This window comes from Daphnia magna, linkage group LG6 (genome assembly GCF_020631705.1).
Source record: "Daphnia magna isolate NIES linkage group LG6, ASM2063170v1.1, whole genome shotgun sequence".
Lineage (NCBI taxonomy): Eukaryota > Metazoa > Arthropoda > Branchiopoda > Diplostraca > Daphniidae > Daphnia > Daphnia magna.
Genome location: NC_059187.1, coordinates 1,520,866 through 1,536,109, shown reverse-complemented (window position 1 = coordinate 1,536,109; position 15,244 = coordinate 1,520,866). Strand labels below are relative to the sequence as shown.

The 15,244-nt window shown below is 39.0% G+C and overlaps 5 protein-coding genes across 12 annotated transcripts; 3 read left to right on the top strand and 2 right to left on the bottom strand.

The window, feature by feature from the left end:
* Positions 1–257: 257 nt before the first annotated feature.
* On the bottom strand, positions 258–2,198 carry LOC116925671 (hydroxysteroid dehydrogenase-like protein 2). Of its 2 annotated transcripts, XM_032932394.2 has the most exons (7): positions 2,042–2,198; positions 1,812–1,975; positions 1,519–1,732; positions 1,242–1,447; positions 973–1,182; positions 564–896; positions 258–488 (listed from the first exon to the last, which is right to left on the bottom strand). In XM_032932394.2, exons 1-7 carry the CDS (start codon positions 2,053–2,055, stop codon positions 376–378), a joined length of 1,254 nt encoding a protein of 417 aa, XP_032788285.2. In that variant the 5' UTR covers positions 2,056–2,198; the 3' UTR covers positions 258–375. The 2 variants fall into 2 exon arrangements, with proteins under 2 accessions (XP_032788285.2, XP_045030952.1); XM_045175017.1 differs by lacking the exon at positions 2,042–2,198 and having other exon boundaries at positions 1,812–2,001.
* A 330-nt stretch (positions 2,199–2,528) lies between these two features.
* Positions 2,529–4,592, bottom strand: LOC116925672 (adiponectin receptor protein). The gene is made up of 5 exons (XM_032932395.2): positions 4,320–4,592; positions 3,967–4,209; positions 3,266–3,896; positions 3,005–3,198; positions 2,529–2,923 (listed from the first exon to the last, which is right to left on the bottom strand). Exons 2-5 carry the CDS (start codon positions 4,156–4,158, stop codon positions 2,789–2,791), a joined length of 1,152 nt encoding a protein of 383 aa, XP_032788286.1. The 5' UTR covers positions 4,159–4,209; positions 4,320–4,592; the 3' UTR covers positions 2,529–2,788.
* Positions 4,593–10,886: 6,294 nt separating this feature from the next.
* LOC116934612 (transmembrane protease serine 11D) lies at positions 10,887–12,275 on the top strand. The gene is made up of 7 exons (XM_032942097.2): positions 10,887–11,009; positions 11,086–11,183; positions 11,243–11,325; positions 11,408–11,555; positions 11,629–11,727; positions 11,790–11,907; positions 12,011–12,275. Exons 1-7 carry the CDS (start codon positions 10,964–10,966, stop codon positions 12,220–12,222), a joined length of 804 nt encoding a protein of 267 aa, XP_032797988.1. The 5' UTR covers positions 10,887–10,963; the 3' UTR covers positions 12,223–12,275.
* Positions 12,265–13,918, top strand: LOC116934611 (chymotrypsin-1). 6 transcript variants are annotated; one of them, XM_032942095.2, is made up of 7 exons: positions 12,265–12,404; positions 12,501–12,545; positions 12,616–12,673; positions 12,763–13,076; positions 13,146–13,253; positions 13,312–13,423; positions 13,502–13,918. In XM_032942095.2, the coding sequence occupies exons 3-7, from the start codon at positions 12,622–12,624 to the stop codon at positions 13,732–13,734; spliced, it is 819 nt and encodes a 272-aa protein (XP_032797986.1). In that variant the 5' UTR covers positions 12,265–12,404; positions 12,501–12,545; positions 12,616–12,621; the 3' UTR covers positions 13,735–13,918. The 6 variants fall into 6 exon arrangements, with proteins under 6 accessions (XP_032797986.1, XP_032797984.1, XP_032797981.1 ...); XM_032942093.2 differs by having other exon boundaries at positions 12,739–13,076; XM_032942090.2 differs by having other exon boundaries at positions 12,501–12,673; positions 12,739–13,076.
* On the top strand, positions 13,907–15,146 carry LOC116925679 (trypsin). Of its 2 annotated transcripts, none has more exons than XM_032932402.2 (5): positions 13,907–14,059; positions 14,125–14,284; positions 14,358–14,505; positions 14,570–14,674; positions 14,751–15,146. In XM_032932402.2, the coding sequence occupies exons 1-5, from the start codon at positions 13,996–13,998 to the stop codon at positions 15,048–15,050; spliced, it is 777 nt and encodes a 258-aa protein (XP_032788293.2). In that variant the 5' UTR covers positions 13,907–13,995; the 3' UTR covers positions 15,051–15,146. The 2 variants fall into 2 exon arrangements, with proteins under 2 accessions (XP_032788293.2, XP_032788292.2); XM_032932401.2 differs by having other exon boundaries at positions 13,907–14,068.
* The last annotated feature ends 98 nt before the right edge of the window (positions 15,147–15,244 follow it).

The following is a 15,244-nucleotide window of genomic DNA, read 5'->3' as shown; positions in this document are numbered from 1 at the left end:
CTTTCAATCCAGAATAGTGAGTGTAGTGGTGGTTACTGTAAGAAACATCACCGCCTCATAAAGATATCCGCTAAGGATTTGCGCTTTCCCTTTTTTTTTTATCTACAATTCACCGACAATGTGTATAATAGAAAGAGAGAGAGAGTGTACGTAATAAAACAAAAGGATTTCCGTTACAGGTCGTTAAATCCAACGGCCACCTTTTCTTTCACATTTTCTCTCCTTCCTTTTTGATCAGCGACTAAATAACAAGTACATCCCCAAAATTGTGTATATATCTTCAATAGTCTCTAGTAATGACGCGTGAAATTTTCCACTCTTAAAAACTTTTGCATTGATCGAAGTTTAATCACGAACAAACGTAAGAAAAGCCTTTCAAAGTTTGGACTGCATGGCACCCATCAACTTTTCCAACTTCATGGCTTTGCCCATATCTCCCCTGATCTTCAATTTGCCTGTCATGAAAGCTGCTGTGGCTTTCAGTTTACCTAAATATTTCAACCACAAAAAATAAGCCGTCAAAAGAAGATTCGGCTAGAAAGAAAAAACTTTTTAATTGCTACCTTGGAACATTTTGACGAAATCTTGGCTATCCATTATCAGAGTGGCATCCGGAGGCGAAGGTGATTCTCCTTTGCCAGCAGAACCAGAACCGTTTTTCAGGTCGAGGTACCACTGACCCTCTTCAGCGCCCTTGACTTGGAACGCAAAAACGGCGTTAGTTTTCTTCACAATCTCTTCGTTGGCGGCGGCCATGATGGTCTTGAAAACCTGATCTACTTGGCCAGATGCTGCTGAAGCATCTTGTTTTGCTCCAGCTCCCGTTATCGGACTCGATTTCTTCGCGAAGTCATCGAGGAATTCGTCAAGGAAAAAGTCAGGCATCAGCGGTGTTCCTATGTAACATGACAATCGTAAATCAAACATTAACTTTCTTTGAGAAAGCGGCTTAAAAAAAATTCCTAATCTTACCAGGTTTCACGGCGTAGACGTCAAAATCCGTCACGCCCACTTCCCTGAGAATATCTTCATCGATGCAAAAGTTGCGTGTGAAATTCTTTGAATCTCTAGTGAGGATGACGTAGGCGGCGTCAGCCATGATCTCTGGGAACCTAAGCTGGTTGACTGTGTCTTCGCCACCCATCAGCTTGCCCAACATGTCCATGGCGGCAGTCGTGATTCCTGAATGAAAATGTATGATCAGGAGAAAATTTGAATGCATTATTTTAAAGAAGCTTTACCAGTTCTGGGCCAAAGGCCATTGACTGCAATTCCATCTGACCGGAATTCCTCTGCCATTCCCAGAACACACATTGACATGCCATATTTTGCCATAGTGTAAGCCACATGGTTTTGGAACCAGACTGGATTCATGTTCAAAGGAGGACTTAGGTTTAGGATGTGTGGGTTCTTTCCTACCTTCAAGTATGGCAAACATAGTTTGGACCTGCAAAATCATATCAATTTTAATGGAAACTTAATTCCTCTTAATACAAATAGATAAGGAGTGATACTGACGTTAAGAATGTCCCTCTTGTATTGACATGATGCATGAGGTCATATTTCTTCATTGGAGTTTCCAAAGTTCCAGTGAGTGAAATTGCTGAAGCATTGTTAACTAAAATATCAATTCCACCAAATTCTTTCACCGCTGCTTCAACAGCTGCCTGGATCTGTGCTTCATCTCTTACATCCACAATGCATGGAAGACATCTACCTCCAGCAGCTTCAACTGTAAAAAATCAGAACAGAAAACAATAAGAATAATTTTGATCAAGCAGTTGCATAACAAGAGCTGAATATTTGTATACTCTCTTTAGCTGCAGTATAGATGGTGCCAGGTAATTTTGGATGTGCCTCTGCTGTTTTGGCAGCAATCACGATGTTGGCCCCATCTTTGGCTGCTTTCAAAGCAATGGCTTTACCGATCCCTCTGCTAGCACCAGTGATGAAAATGGTACGGCCGGCAAGTTTACTGATAATGGAAAACACAAAATACATAAACTGAGCTGGTTTTAATTTAATTTGAAATAATGTTTACCCAGTATTCAGCATTTTGGAATAACGTATCCTCAGAATGACAAACAGAAAATGAAGATACCTGATTAAGTCAGATATATAGAAGCATTGGAAATATGGAGAAATGTGTCAATTCTCCGCTAGGTTATCAGGAAAACAAACGCGATCGATCCGCCATCTTTCGTTAAAACAAACAAACTATTATATTTGTGAAAACAGAATTTTTTTCGGAAAATATCAACAAAAATCAATTTCTTTTCAAAAAAGGTTTCGCATCTCCACACTATTACATATTTTTTTTCTTGACTACTTTCAATTTTGAAAACGGTTTCTCCCATCCACCAAAAAAGAAAGAACAAGTTTGAAACAATTTGTAAAAATTACGGGAGCGACCGTGACTAAGAATAAGTTTTTTGTCTTCTTCCGTAATTTTACCTAAAGAAATCTAAGAAAATTTTACCACCCAAGATATTGAAGTAAATTGGGAATTTATAACATACATGACGTGCTCAAGCTACAGAGATGTATTCGAAAGGCACTTAATGGATCGCTCTACTTAAGAAAATTTTTCTCTTTGCGAGAACCATTTACCAACGTGCCCATAAATTTGTCATAACTTCCCCCCTCCTGCACCACACCATTACATAAAGTATATCTGATAAACAATTTTCCGTAAACAAAGCAGTAATATGTGGAAGCGAACGGGGATTTTTTTTTTTTGCTTTGTTTTTCTTTCTGTTGCATGTAGATTGTAATGTTTTTGGTATGGTTAAGCAAGGGTAGCTTCTGTGGATGCAGGGCACTGATTATTTGTCAATCGATAAACTGCCATCTCTGAAATTCCTTGGTAGTGTACAAAAGCTGCGGCTATCACCAGAACGTGGAATATTTGATGGCTTTGAAACTGCAATCAAAGAAAAATCACAGTAATCAGCAAAATAATTTCCGGAAACGCTAGACAGATAAAAACGAAATTTTTACGTACCCAAATATCACATTTCCCAGGGAAATAACACTCGGGTATACGCCCTGCGTATAGGAGGGCTCCCAGTATGTAGAGCGATCCCATAAGAATAAGCCATCCGAGAGATGCGTAGGAAACGGCATTAACCCAGCCTTCCATTACAGCGTAATGAATCGCTGGTATGGCTCCACTCAAGCCAAACGCGATGAAAATACCTGTGGAAATATCAAGAGAAATATGGAATAAACAGACAAAGACTTGAAAAAATGAGGTGACACTTACCCGCTCTAAAGGGTCGATATTTTGGCTCACCAAATCGATCGACCATTGAGGTAATTATGGCCCCAAAACCCAAAACCGTGGCGACAGTTAGGTAGATTACTTTGGGTTGATACTGGCAATAGAAAGTGTAGTATAGCCAGGGGACTAGCGATCCCATAATGAGGAAAGATATTCCCACATAGTCTAGTTTTGAGAACAGTTTGCCCACAAATTCCGAATGGCAGTGAACAGTGTGATAAGTGCAAGATAAACCTAAACACAGGATAGCTCCGGCGAAGAAAGCAGCAAAAACCAAACGTTCTTCTGATTGTAGTTCGGACCAAATCAAGGTGTAAACAGCGAGGCTGACAAATGCAACACAACCAATTAAATGGGTCCAGATGTTTCCAGTTTCAGTATGGATTCTGAAAAGTGACTGGAAGCAGGCTGTGAATGATGGCAATGGTGGTCTATGGCCCCAAATCAGGTAATCGTTGTCTTGAAGCCAATGTGGCAGAGCCTGAAAGTGACATACTTTCCATGATGCTTCTATCACCTTGCGACAAATATCTCCAGCTTGTTCTGCCACAGCACCAGCTCCAGCAGCCATGTCTGAGCTAAACTCTGCGGCTGCATGTAATCCATCTTCCAACTGTAAGTCAAATATGAAAATAAGGTTCTGCACACAGACTCCATACTGGTAGAACATGCTAATTACTCACCATCCGTTTGGCAGAAGGGAGATCTGTTGGCATGCAGTCTGTTAGCTCTTTGGTTGACTCAATGATCCTTTTCACAAGGTCTGTTTTTGCATCATCTTCACAATCACTACTTTCTACATCTTCCTGATTTTCTTGAACTTTTTTTCGCAGACGGATCCCATCTTCTCTCTCTTGGCTTTCAGGAGATTCCATGATTGCAATTAAAAATTATGTCCTAACGGCGGTTTCCGAGCAGAAACAAAGCTGAAAAATTATGTGAAAATTAGGTGACAGACGACAACCGAAGTTTCATTGTTTCCCGAACAAAGCCATTTACAGGAGTAGGGTAATCTAGGGTAAAGAAGTTTACCTACCGACAAAAATAAACCAGATTGTATTCCGTCAACGATTCTCCTTATCCAAATCACCAACGAACAAAGAAACCATCAACCTTCGTCGAAATTAACTAGAGAAGTTACACGAAAGTGCAGGACGACCTTTATTCGTTGCCCACAACTTGCCTTCTGGTTTTCAGCTGATGGCTTTCGACGTATACACAGTACACACGCACAGACGATGGATTACGACATCCACAGAGCGCCCCCTGGAGTTTCGAGTGCTGCCATTGGTTGTTGGTCACGTGAAAAGATAAAATTCCGTAGTTTCATTGTCTTTCTGATCGGATTACAGATTGACAGTCCCAGTCTTTTTTCTTTCTTTTTTTTTGGTATAAATTGGGCTAGAAGTGTTCTTGTCATTTGAAGAAAATTGTTCTTCCCTATCAACCACATTCGTTTGGAAATCGTCAGCCCCATTATTGCGATCTAGATGACAATAGACCAAGATCGGATGCTGAGTTGCCAAGGCTGAATTCCGACCTGCGGTATTTGTCCTCTCGGGCCCTATAGGAGGGAAATGAAAAATAATATATTTAATTAAGTTGTAGTTAGTTTTATTACAAAATCTTTTGGAATCGTGTACTATACCTCTGTGCTGATATAATACAAAAAATTTGATCTCCAAAAAAGCTGTTATTTTTCCAGGAAACTTTTTGAAAGGTACTTGTTTACCTTTCCACAACACCCCCCCCCCCGTATTACAACTGTAGAACAAGAAGCAGACGTTTTTCTAAGTAAATTTCTGTTTCCTTATGAATAAGTCCTTTAGCATAATCAGATAACTTAAAAAGACTAATTGTGTCAAATAACTCATTACCGACATCACAAACTACACTACTCATGACATAAAAAACGAAAACAGTTTGACACTACAGTCACTAGTCACAGTCAATCACTTAACGTCTGCTACGGTACATTGTAAAAATGTAAACAAGTACCTTTCAAAAAGTTTCCTGGAAAAATAACAGCTTTTTTGGAGATAAAATTTTTTGTATTATATCAGCACAGAGGTATAGTACACGATTCCAAAAGATTTTGTAATAAAACTAACTACAACTTAATTAAATATATTATTTTTCATTTCCCTCCTATAGGGCCCGAGAGGACAAATACCGCAGGTCGGAATTCAGCCTTGGCAACTCAGCATCCGATCTTGGTCTATACATAATTTCGATTACCTTCCTCAATGTTGAGTCTGGAGGGGATTTTGCATACAAATTTAAATGCTTGTGGATAATGATGTGATTCAAAAATACAAATATTTTTTACTGATATATAGCCAGTGGTCCTTTCCATCCAGAAGTTTTAGACTATAATTGGAGTTAGTCTTTATGTGTGCATTTCACCAAGGCATGACGTCGTTTCTCATTCACAATATGCGATGCTTTAGGCGTCTGCTGAATCATTTCAAGGCTCCTCTCAGTAAGCGGCCTTAACATGCTGTGCCTTACTGACGGCCATTTTTTGCGATATTTAGTCACGTGGCTGCTAGCTGATGTATCCAATGCATTTCTTATTCCTGTCAGAAAAGAAATAAAAGAAAGAAAAAGAAGTTGTACAAATGCCATGTGTTTGTTCCGGGGCTTTTCATCTCGTACGTGTGACGTAGTTTAAAAAGGTACACAAGGAGAAAATGGAATATAAAATTTAGGGAAGAAATCGTGCCACCTTCGCTGTGAATTGTAACGCTTTTCACGGTGACGGTGGTTTACTTATATAAAATAAAAATAAACGAAAGACGCTTTCTCTACGTTTAAAATTCTTTCTCTGTAAGGCATTTATCATGCGCTTATTGACTCATCTTGTGTGGAACTGGACAAACACATCACAAGTCCAGTCTTACTGAGCTTTGACCAGAGAAAGGATAGAATTTAGTTTGATTGTTTGGACTCTACCAGAAAAATGAACTCATTTTGTCCAAGACACAACACGGAACAACCGAGCAACGATATCGCAAACAATAAGATTGTTGTACAACAAAACAAAGGACTCGTATCCTGCAAACACGAGTCCATATGTCATCCTTATCGTACAGCTTATAATGGACCAAAAATATAAAATACTTTGGTCACCAAAGATTTCTATTTTGTTTTCCACTAAACCCGTTTCTTCTTTTTTTTTTCTTAGAGACCCACATTTATACTAGCCTATATTTCTATTCTGCGGGCCAGTAGATTTTATCGATCGGAGCTGCTGCCTCCACACGCAGCTGTTTCTCTTCTCTTTTCTGTATTCCATTCGCTTCGTGTGCGTACATGTTTCTTCATCTTTTTTTCCCCCCCTTTTCAACGCCGCCAACACACACGTGATGACGACCAACGGATGAAAAGCTGGAGAGAAAAAGGGAAGTAAAAAAAAAAAAGGCTAGGCGGCTGGCACACAATTTCCTTCGGGGAACGGTCTCATTATATGCAACCCGCTCTGGGTTCTACTTTCACCCGGTCCTATAAGTGAGCGTGGGGAAGCAGAAGGTTCAAGTGTCAATATTATCCCTCTTATTTTCTCAACTGTAAGTTATTTACTACTCACGCAGTGATTGGACGTAAAAAGAATGTAGGCGGTGTAGGAGGAAATTGAGTATTTTACCAAAACTATTTTCCAGGACGATATTTCTGATGGTAACCGAAGCTTGATCGAAAGATCCGATAAATTTGGGCACGCTGATTCGTCGCTCTCTTGGTACATTCAACCTGTGACATGAAAGGTTTCATCAGTTGTTTCAAACATTTCAATTTAGTTCAAGAATATCGATTTTAGTAATTTGGCTTCCTTACACTTTTGTCCAAACTCGTTCCTCGTGACTCGTGTCGTTTTTTTTTTTTTCCTTTCATCTTTTCTGTACACACGAGGCTCTTGGATTTGCGTGACCTTGTTGAAGTTATAGAAAAGCCGCGGCATTCGCTAGACAACCACATCGATTTATCGACGAACTCTTGAAAATCTATCAACTGATAAAAAATTTCTATTTTTAAGAAGCGGATTCAGAGAAAAAAAAAAAACCAAAAAACCAAAAAACCAAAAAAAAAAAAAACTATTAAAAACAAAAAGGATCAGTTTTCAAGCCACGCGTGATCTGATATGATCTTGACACGAAGCCGCACATACTACACTGGACCCTCAATGAATCTGTGTCAGTATTTTAAACACGCCCAGGGAGTGACCCGTTTCTGGATAACACGCACGATCCTTTCATTAAATACACATTGACAGTGAGCAAATCATAAAGATATGCCGTTAGACGCAGACCATAACAATGTTTCCAGGCTACCAAGGTCGCTCCATCATTTATGCAACCTATTTGCGATATTAGCCGCCATTGCCAAACAATCGGAATAGGCCGTCGGCAAACTGCGTTCCCTTTTTGTTGTAAAACCAGTGGATTGCAAGTTTTCATACTTTCTCTCTAGCAGTACATAAAGGCCAAGCTTTAAGAGTTGCTTTACGAGGCTAAGGAAGACGGAACAGCCATCGATTCAGGAAACGGAAGAAGAATGAGGGAGTTGTTGCGGTTGCGGACCACAAAATTCTCCATTACTCGCCACAGTTTTTTGAGCATGAGCCAAGACAAAACTTACCGATTTCGACATGGATATCATCCCATGTTTTTTTTCCGGTTCCGATCATCCAATCAATGCTGTCAACAAAAGTGCAGTGGTGCAAACTATACCGACATCTATCGTCATAATAGGATCGCGGCTGTTACGTAACAATCACGAAACTGTACGCGAAAACAAAAAAGTTTTCCGGTTACTGCTCTTATGTAAATGTATATAGATGGCAAAGGGGAGTTAATGGTTTACTTACACACAAATTTGTAATGACGTTTCTGTTGGGAAAACGTTATCAGATGACATCCAAGGAGGAATCGGCGCTTGAAATCGCAGCCCGTTGCGTTGCACAATCCGGACGGGCGGCCAATGTTTGGATTATTTCCAAACCAGTTGATCTTGATTGTTAATAGATACTGTCGAATTTTTCACGCTTCAATTATCCGTGTAGCTAAAGAAAAATTAATAAATTTTCTTGGAATGATTTTTTATTTTATTTTTTGTTGAAATTTTTGTGCCACATAGCAAGTCATTATTCCAGCACATGTTAATGAGACTAATGCATTCAATTCTAAGTCATGTGAACTTCTACAGCGTGTGCAACATTGTCAATTTACCATAAATTACCTAACTCAATTTACGTTTAAGTTAAAGGCAGTAATACTTTGAATTGTACGCTGACTACAACATGAACTTGAAAAGTTTAATGAAGCATTGGCCCAGCAGTAAAAATTCACTTTTCAATTCAAAAGGTTGGCATGTTGTCATTTTTGGCTGCACACCAAGTTCCAAAGTAGTTGGCACATGCCAACAGTTGAAGCTTAAACTGAAAAGTTGCCCAGTAACTTACCATTAAAAGAAGGCAGGGCCACTAACTGGCCATGTGATATGTCCAAAGCTTTAGAAGTCCAGGAAATCCAAATCATTTTCTTATCGCCTTCCAAAGAACATACGTAGGTGCGGAGGAACTGCGGGATTAACAAAAAAGATGTTTAAAATTTAGATGGCGGCCTTATTAATCTAGTTGATTCAGAACTTTCGTGAAAGATGTAAACAGGATATCAGTAAAGGCAGCGGTCAAATATTACGGCCGTTCAGTTACTGATAATTTAACTGGAAAAGTAAATTTAGAAAACTTGAATCAGCAAGTTAAGTTTTAGGTTCGATGTCCGCTGCGCGCTGATGCACATTAGAAACAGGAAAAAACCTTGAAGTTGATTTATTCGTTTTCCCATCATGGCAACTCGTTTGCTCGTGGCGAATTTTCGAATTCTGATGCATCATCGGGTCGTTAAAATTAACAGCATCGTTGGATAAGCCTTTTCTAAATGGAATTAGTTTTACGCATTTTGCGACAAACTGAACAAGAGTAAAATTCGTATTTAAGATCATCAATTTTACAAGGTTCAAATTTTGTGATTAAGAAACGCATGCAAGTCTATATTTATCAAGATTTTTTGAATTGTCTAGCAAGACAAACACATGACTATTTCTGGCTAGCTTCCAAGTGCCATTTACGAATGTGGATGTCTACCCTGACGCAAATGGGAAAGGAATAATTAACGCAAATTGTCCCGAACTCGTGGCCATCAATTTTTGTTGGCCGTTTCTTATTCTTTGAGTAGTTTTACTTTCTCAATGAAATCTAGGAAAAAACACCGTTTTTATGGTAATTTCAATTCTCAGGGCAAAATTCTAATATTTGTCAGACACGAGACAATAGAAGGTGAAAAAACCTGAAATATGCGTGCATGCAAAGCTAAAATACCAATACCGTTATTTTTAATAATCATGAACGAACAACGCTGGAGCCATCTATGTCAAATCACGAACATTATGTACCGAATGAAAATCCACAAATTTAACTGCCTATTGAATTCCGCTATTAAATGGAATGAAAACACAAATTCAATCTTTCAACCATTAAATATTGTATACTCCACTAGTATCAACCGCCACCTAAATTTTTTAAGTAGAAGGAGCACGCTCTAAACGGTAAACGCAGTACATAAACAAAGCGTTAAGAGATGATTTTTAAATTACCATTTAATGGTACATGACAACAAGAAAAAAACTGTCCACTCACCGATCAATTGCGACGTCTCCCCGATTCGTACGTCCAATTCAAGTAGCAGGATGCGTTGGGGATGTACAGGTACAAACCTCTAAACAAAAAAAGCAGATAATTTATCAATCCATTTTGGCTACCGGTTGATGGTACAACAGGTGAAGCAAGAATATTTTCTTTGTGTAGTCAGTGAACGAAATTGAAGGAACAGCAAAATGTTTCTATTGAATTATATAAAACTTGTTTCTACTCACCCATGAACTGCGACACCATCCCAATTATCCTTTCTAGTTCAATCGGATTACATTAGGGAACTAGAAGTACGAGCATCTACACAAAAAATCGAAACGAATAATTGTAGTTTAAATTTAAAAATTATAAAATCTATCACTTTATTTCAGCGTTCACCCCAAAATTTCTGAAGTCGTTGGGAATAATTCTCAAGAATTGAGACTGCCGTGAAATTTTACAAGTCCTCTATTCTTGACTGTCGGTAAACCACAACACTAGATGATCAGCATAGCAGGTCACGCAGCCTTTCACGAGGATCCATGTTAAAGCATTTCGCGAAGATTAATCCGAAATGATGATTACCATTTCTATCTAGATTGAAATGAATAATTATGATTTTCGAATACATGAGTAACGTGCACTTATCAACCGGGTTATTTAGCTCTGGAGTTTAATTTAAATTAGTATTGTATACCGAATGCTGGGAAAACTTTGAAAGGTGAGCGAACATATAGGAACACTCGATTGCTACGTAAAGAGAATATCTATTAAGGAAGCTCCAAATGGAAATTTCACATAGTAGGAAAATTAAAAGTTTGCCTTTAAATAATCTCGGATCAGATGAACAAAACGCCATGACGTTAACACTATCATCGAGTCCTAGTTAAACAACGATCGATAGATAATGATATATTTTTTTATCAATTCACAATGCCAGTAATGCGAGCATTTCCCACAGGGTATCCGTAACTTTTACGTTTTAGTTGAACACCATGCATCATGTTCTGCTCTTGGTCTCTTTGGTCTTCTTTACACCGGGTAACTAACACATAAGATTATTTTCGGTCAAAACAGATAGGTAATAATTTACTTGCCTTACATAAAAATCTCAAAGTTGAACCCCTTGGCAACCCAATCGGTCGCATTTCTAATGGATTCAATGGAGCCGAGAATGCTGTCGTCCCCGTAGGACGTTTCCCTTTCATTGTTTCGGTAATAAAATTAAATAATCACATGAATTCATGACAATTGTCAAAATTAATCATAATTAGGTGACGTTAAATGACAATCATATTTGTGGAGGTTTCATCTATAATTCTCGATTTATCGTTACTGCAGCCTCTTGCGTCTACCAGTAAGTAAAAATAAGAATAACAAAATTCTACTGGTCTCAGAAGTAAAAAATTCAAAATATTCAAATGATTACGAATCGCAAGGAAAACTACCTCCCAAGTTCAAGTAACGGTAGGTCAACGCTCATTGATACTTCCAGATCCGGGTGAATCCCGCTTTCAACTCAGGGATATTATTATTCACGAGGCTTACAACCACACGACAAGGTTTAATGACATAGCAATGCTTGAGGTACTATTAGTCATTCTTACAAGTTTCTCATACAAAAATTGAGATTTCTTTCAAATCTACACTACTGGAAAAGACGTCTCAGGCATTGGAATTCGGTCCGTACGTTAACTACACCCTATATAACGCAGTTAGTGGTGGTCTTGCCTACATAAGTGGATGGGGCGCTTTCGATGTAACTAATCTATTAAACCCTCAACGTGATCTGGAAAGGTTTATTAAGCTATGGGTAATTAGGAATCGAAAATGTTGTCAACCAAGCTACGCGAAGCGATTGTAAACTCACCCAATAGCTGCGATCTTTTCCCCGTTGATGTCTTCGATCAAAACACGATGTTTTGCTGGGGGCAAAGCGGTACGTATTAAAAACAGAAGTGGAACAAATAAAAACAAAAAAACAAAAAAACAAAAAAACATTGAACACAGAACGACTCAACGAAAACAATTTAAACTTACAGTCTTAGACGCTGGCGTGCGGCCATGTCAATTCGATGAAGGTTCGCCATTTATAATCCCAACATCCTCCACGACATTTTACGTTGCAGGTATCGTATCCAAAAATTTGGGCTGTGGGGACAGCGATATCTTCGAAACAATTTACACTCGGCTAACGGCTTACTATGGTTGGATGACGAGGACGGGTGGTCTTCAGCCTTCATTGGAAATTTAATAACCAAATAATTACAAATCATCTTTCAATAAAACTTAAGAATTTAAAATAAAGTCTATGTGCCTCATTAATATCTTCCGTACGGAGGTAACTTTCCGCAAACTTTACCGAGGGAATTGTTGTATGCACTTTTTGGATTATCTTGGTAGCACGTCAAAATGTTTGTTGGTTGACTAGATAAGGTAGGTACAAACGTTCATAGGTAATCCCACGTTTTAAAATAATGGATATCATTTTTTGACTTTCTGCTATCCGTTACGTCTCGCTACTACTGGCAGTCAAAATCGCAGTCAGCCACGGGGTTTCTGCTTTCCTTCACATAGGTTTGTTGCCTGTGATAAAAAAAACTTCCGTGACATCAAATTAATTAAAATTGTCTTGCGCACCATCTAGCCTAAAATGCGGATTCTATTCGCCATATCGTTCCTTAATGTCATCACAGCCTTCCAAGGTAGCAAGATTACTTATGTTGTTTTTTTTACTGTTAATTGAATTTTTTTTATCTTGCTTTCAAAGTTTTATCGCTTACGTCTTTAACAGATGAAACTGCAGCTAGTCGCATACTAAACGGAATTTCGGTCGTAATCGGAGAATTTCCTTATGTCGTTGCAATCAAAGTGGAAGGCAAGTTCCGTTGCGGCGGGTTTATCTACAACGAAAGATGGGTCGTTACAGCTGCTTCTTGCGTGAACGGATTCCAGAATGTGTTGGACCGCGTGACTGTGGAAGCTGGAATTGTATCTTTACAATCGCCGGAACTAAGTCAACAACTCATCCGGATCGAATCTTTCCATCTTTACGATTCTTACAACGAATCACTCACCGGACCATTACATGACCTTGCCCTCATACAGGTATGCTAACCTACTAAGGCTCCATTAGTTGTTCACAAAATTCACGCTTTGTGCCATGATCATTCGTAGACGAGATTGCCCTTTACATTCAACTCGGAAGTGAATTTTTCGTATTACGACGAAACATCGGGTGAAGTGGCAACATTCGTCGGATGGGGTGTCGCAGAAGCAATTGAAGTATGACGCAATACTGCAACAAATTTGATGTTCACAACTAATATGACAAAAACTGTAGGATGGCGGCTCGTATTCGAATGAATTGCGCAAGGCAACGCTTACTATTAATTCAAACATCTGTCAATCTTCTTATGCAGGATCCTATCAAAATGCCTACATGATCTGCACTGGTGACGATGCCACACTTTATTATTTTTTAAAGTAAACTTTGCGGAGGTAATAGCGATTTGCTTACCATGTAACTGCAGGAGACACGCAGAGTCCTTGCCACTACGACGAAGGATCACCGCTGGTACAGAACGGATACGTCGTTGGCGTCATGTCTAGAAACAATGGCTGCGACGCTACTGGAACTGTAGTGCCAACCATTTACACCCGGCTGTCGGTCTACTACAATTGGATGGTCGCTATAGCCGGAATACAACCTGTTCCCTCTCTTGTCCAAATGAATCGTTCACTTTCTGAACCTAAAGAGAATTAAAAATTGAATATAACAATTAAGCATAATTTCAATTTTCAACTAAACAAATTTTGAATTGTCTTTCTTATTTCGACAACGTGTGGCGCTAGCTGTCCCCCCCATCGTTATCATTACTATCATCTATTGGTGACGCATCGGAAAGTTGACCGAAATGGTGTCCTAAATACATAATTTAAAAGTTCAATCAGTTTTTGAACCGAACTATCGGTAGCATCGGTGTTTCAAGCTGGGCGCGCGTGGTTCAAGATCTGAGCATTCGCCATGAGATTCACTACTAGTTCAATTTCCCTTCTCTTCTTTCTTCTAGGCGCTTCGGCGTCAACAGGTATTACAGGTAACTAAAAAATCTTGCCTTATTTTACAAAATATTAAAGATTACCTTATTTACAGGGGATGTGATGACGGATGGAGAACGTATTTTAGGAGGAACCAAAGCCCAAGAGGGCGAATTTCCATTCATCGTTTCTATTACAAAGAACGGCGAGCATATTTGTGGCGGATTCATTTACAATCAACGTTTCATAGTCACGACAGCTTCATGCGTCCTAAAGTACGAACATGTTAATGTAATTAATGGTTCATTAGCGAATATTTCTAAAATAACTGTATACTCGTATTTGAAGTTTAGTGCCGTATGATGTTACCGTAGTTGTCGGTCAAGTATCACTGATTTCCAACGATCCGTTTGAGAGTCGCTACCAAGTCGTCAGTATCATCCCTCACGAAAATTATGATAATGTCCTTGGTTTAAATAATCTTGCAGTTATTGAGGTCGGTATCAATTAGCATTTCACAAGAAAAATTTAATCGTTATTTTTAAATTACCGTTTGGCAGACATCGAGTTCCATTTTATTCACTCCCGATCATATTGAGTACATCTACTACAACGAGGATAACATGACAGTAGGAGCTACCGTCATGGGCTGGGGAACTACCCAGGTTAGCTGAACAACAATTCCTATTTAAAAAGAAAAAGAAAAAACAAAAAATTTCATAACATAAATTATACTTTTAGGAAGGAGGATTACCTTCAATTGATTTACTGAAGGCAGATGTGACAATATCGACCGACTGCGTCGTTTACGGTAGCGAAGAGTATCAACCAAACTATATGATTTGCGCAGGAAGTCCGACATCCAGTCCTTGCCAATACGACGATGGATCACCGCTTGTACAAGGCGATATAGTCGTCGGTATTGTATCGAGAAATACGGGATGCGGCCAGGACATTCTGCCGACTCTTTACACCCGGCTGTCCAGCTATTACGCCTGGTTGAACAGGAACGCCGGCCAGCAACCACCCATGTCTGGCTAACCGAATTTGTACCTGAAAACAGAAGAAAATGAATGGAATTCTTGAGTAAATCCTTGACAAGCCTTACAATGTAAATAAAACGACATCAAATTGAAATTCAAATCATAAATTAGTAGCTTAAGAAAGTACAAGTTTTACCCAGACTGTTTACCAAGATGATAGCATAATGCCACTGACGTATACAGTTTGCATAG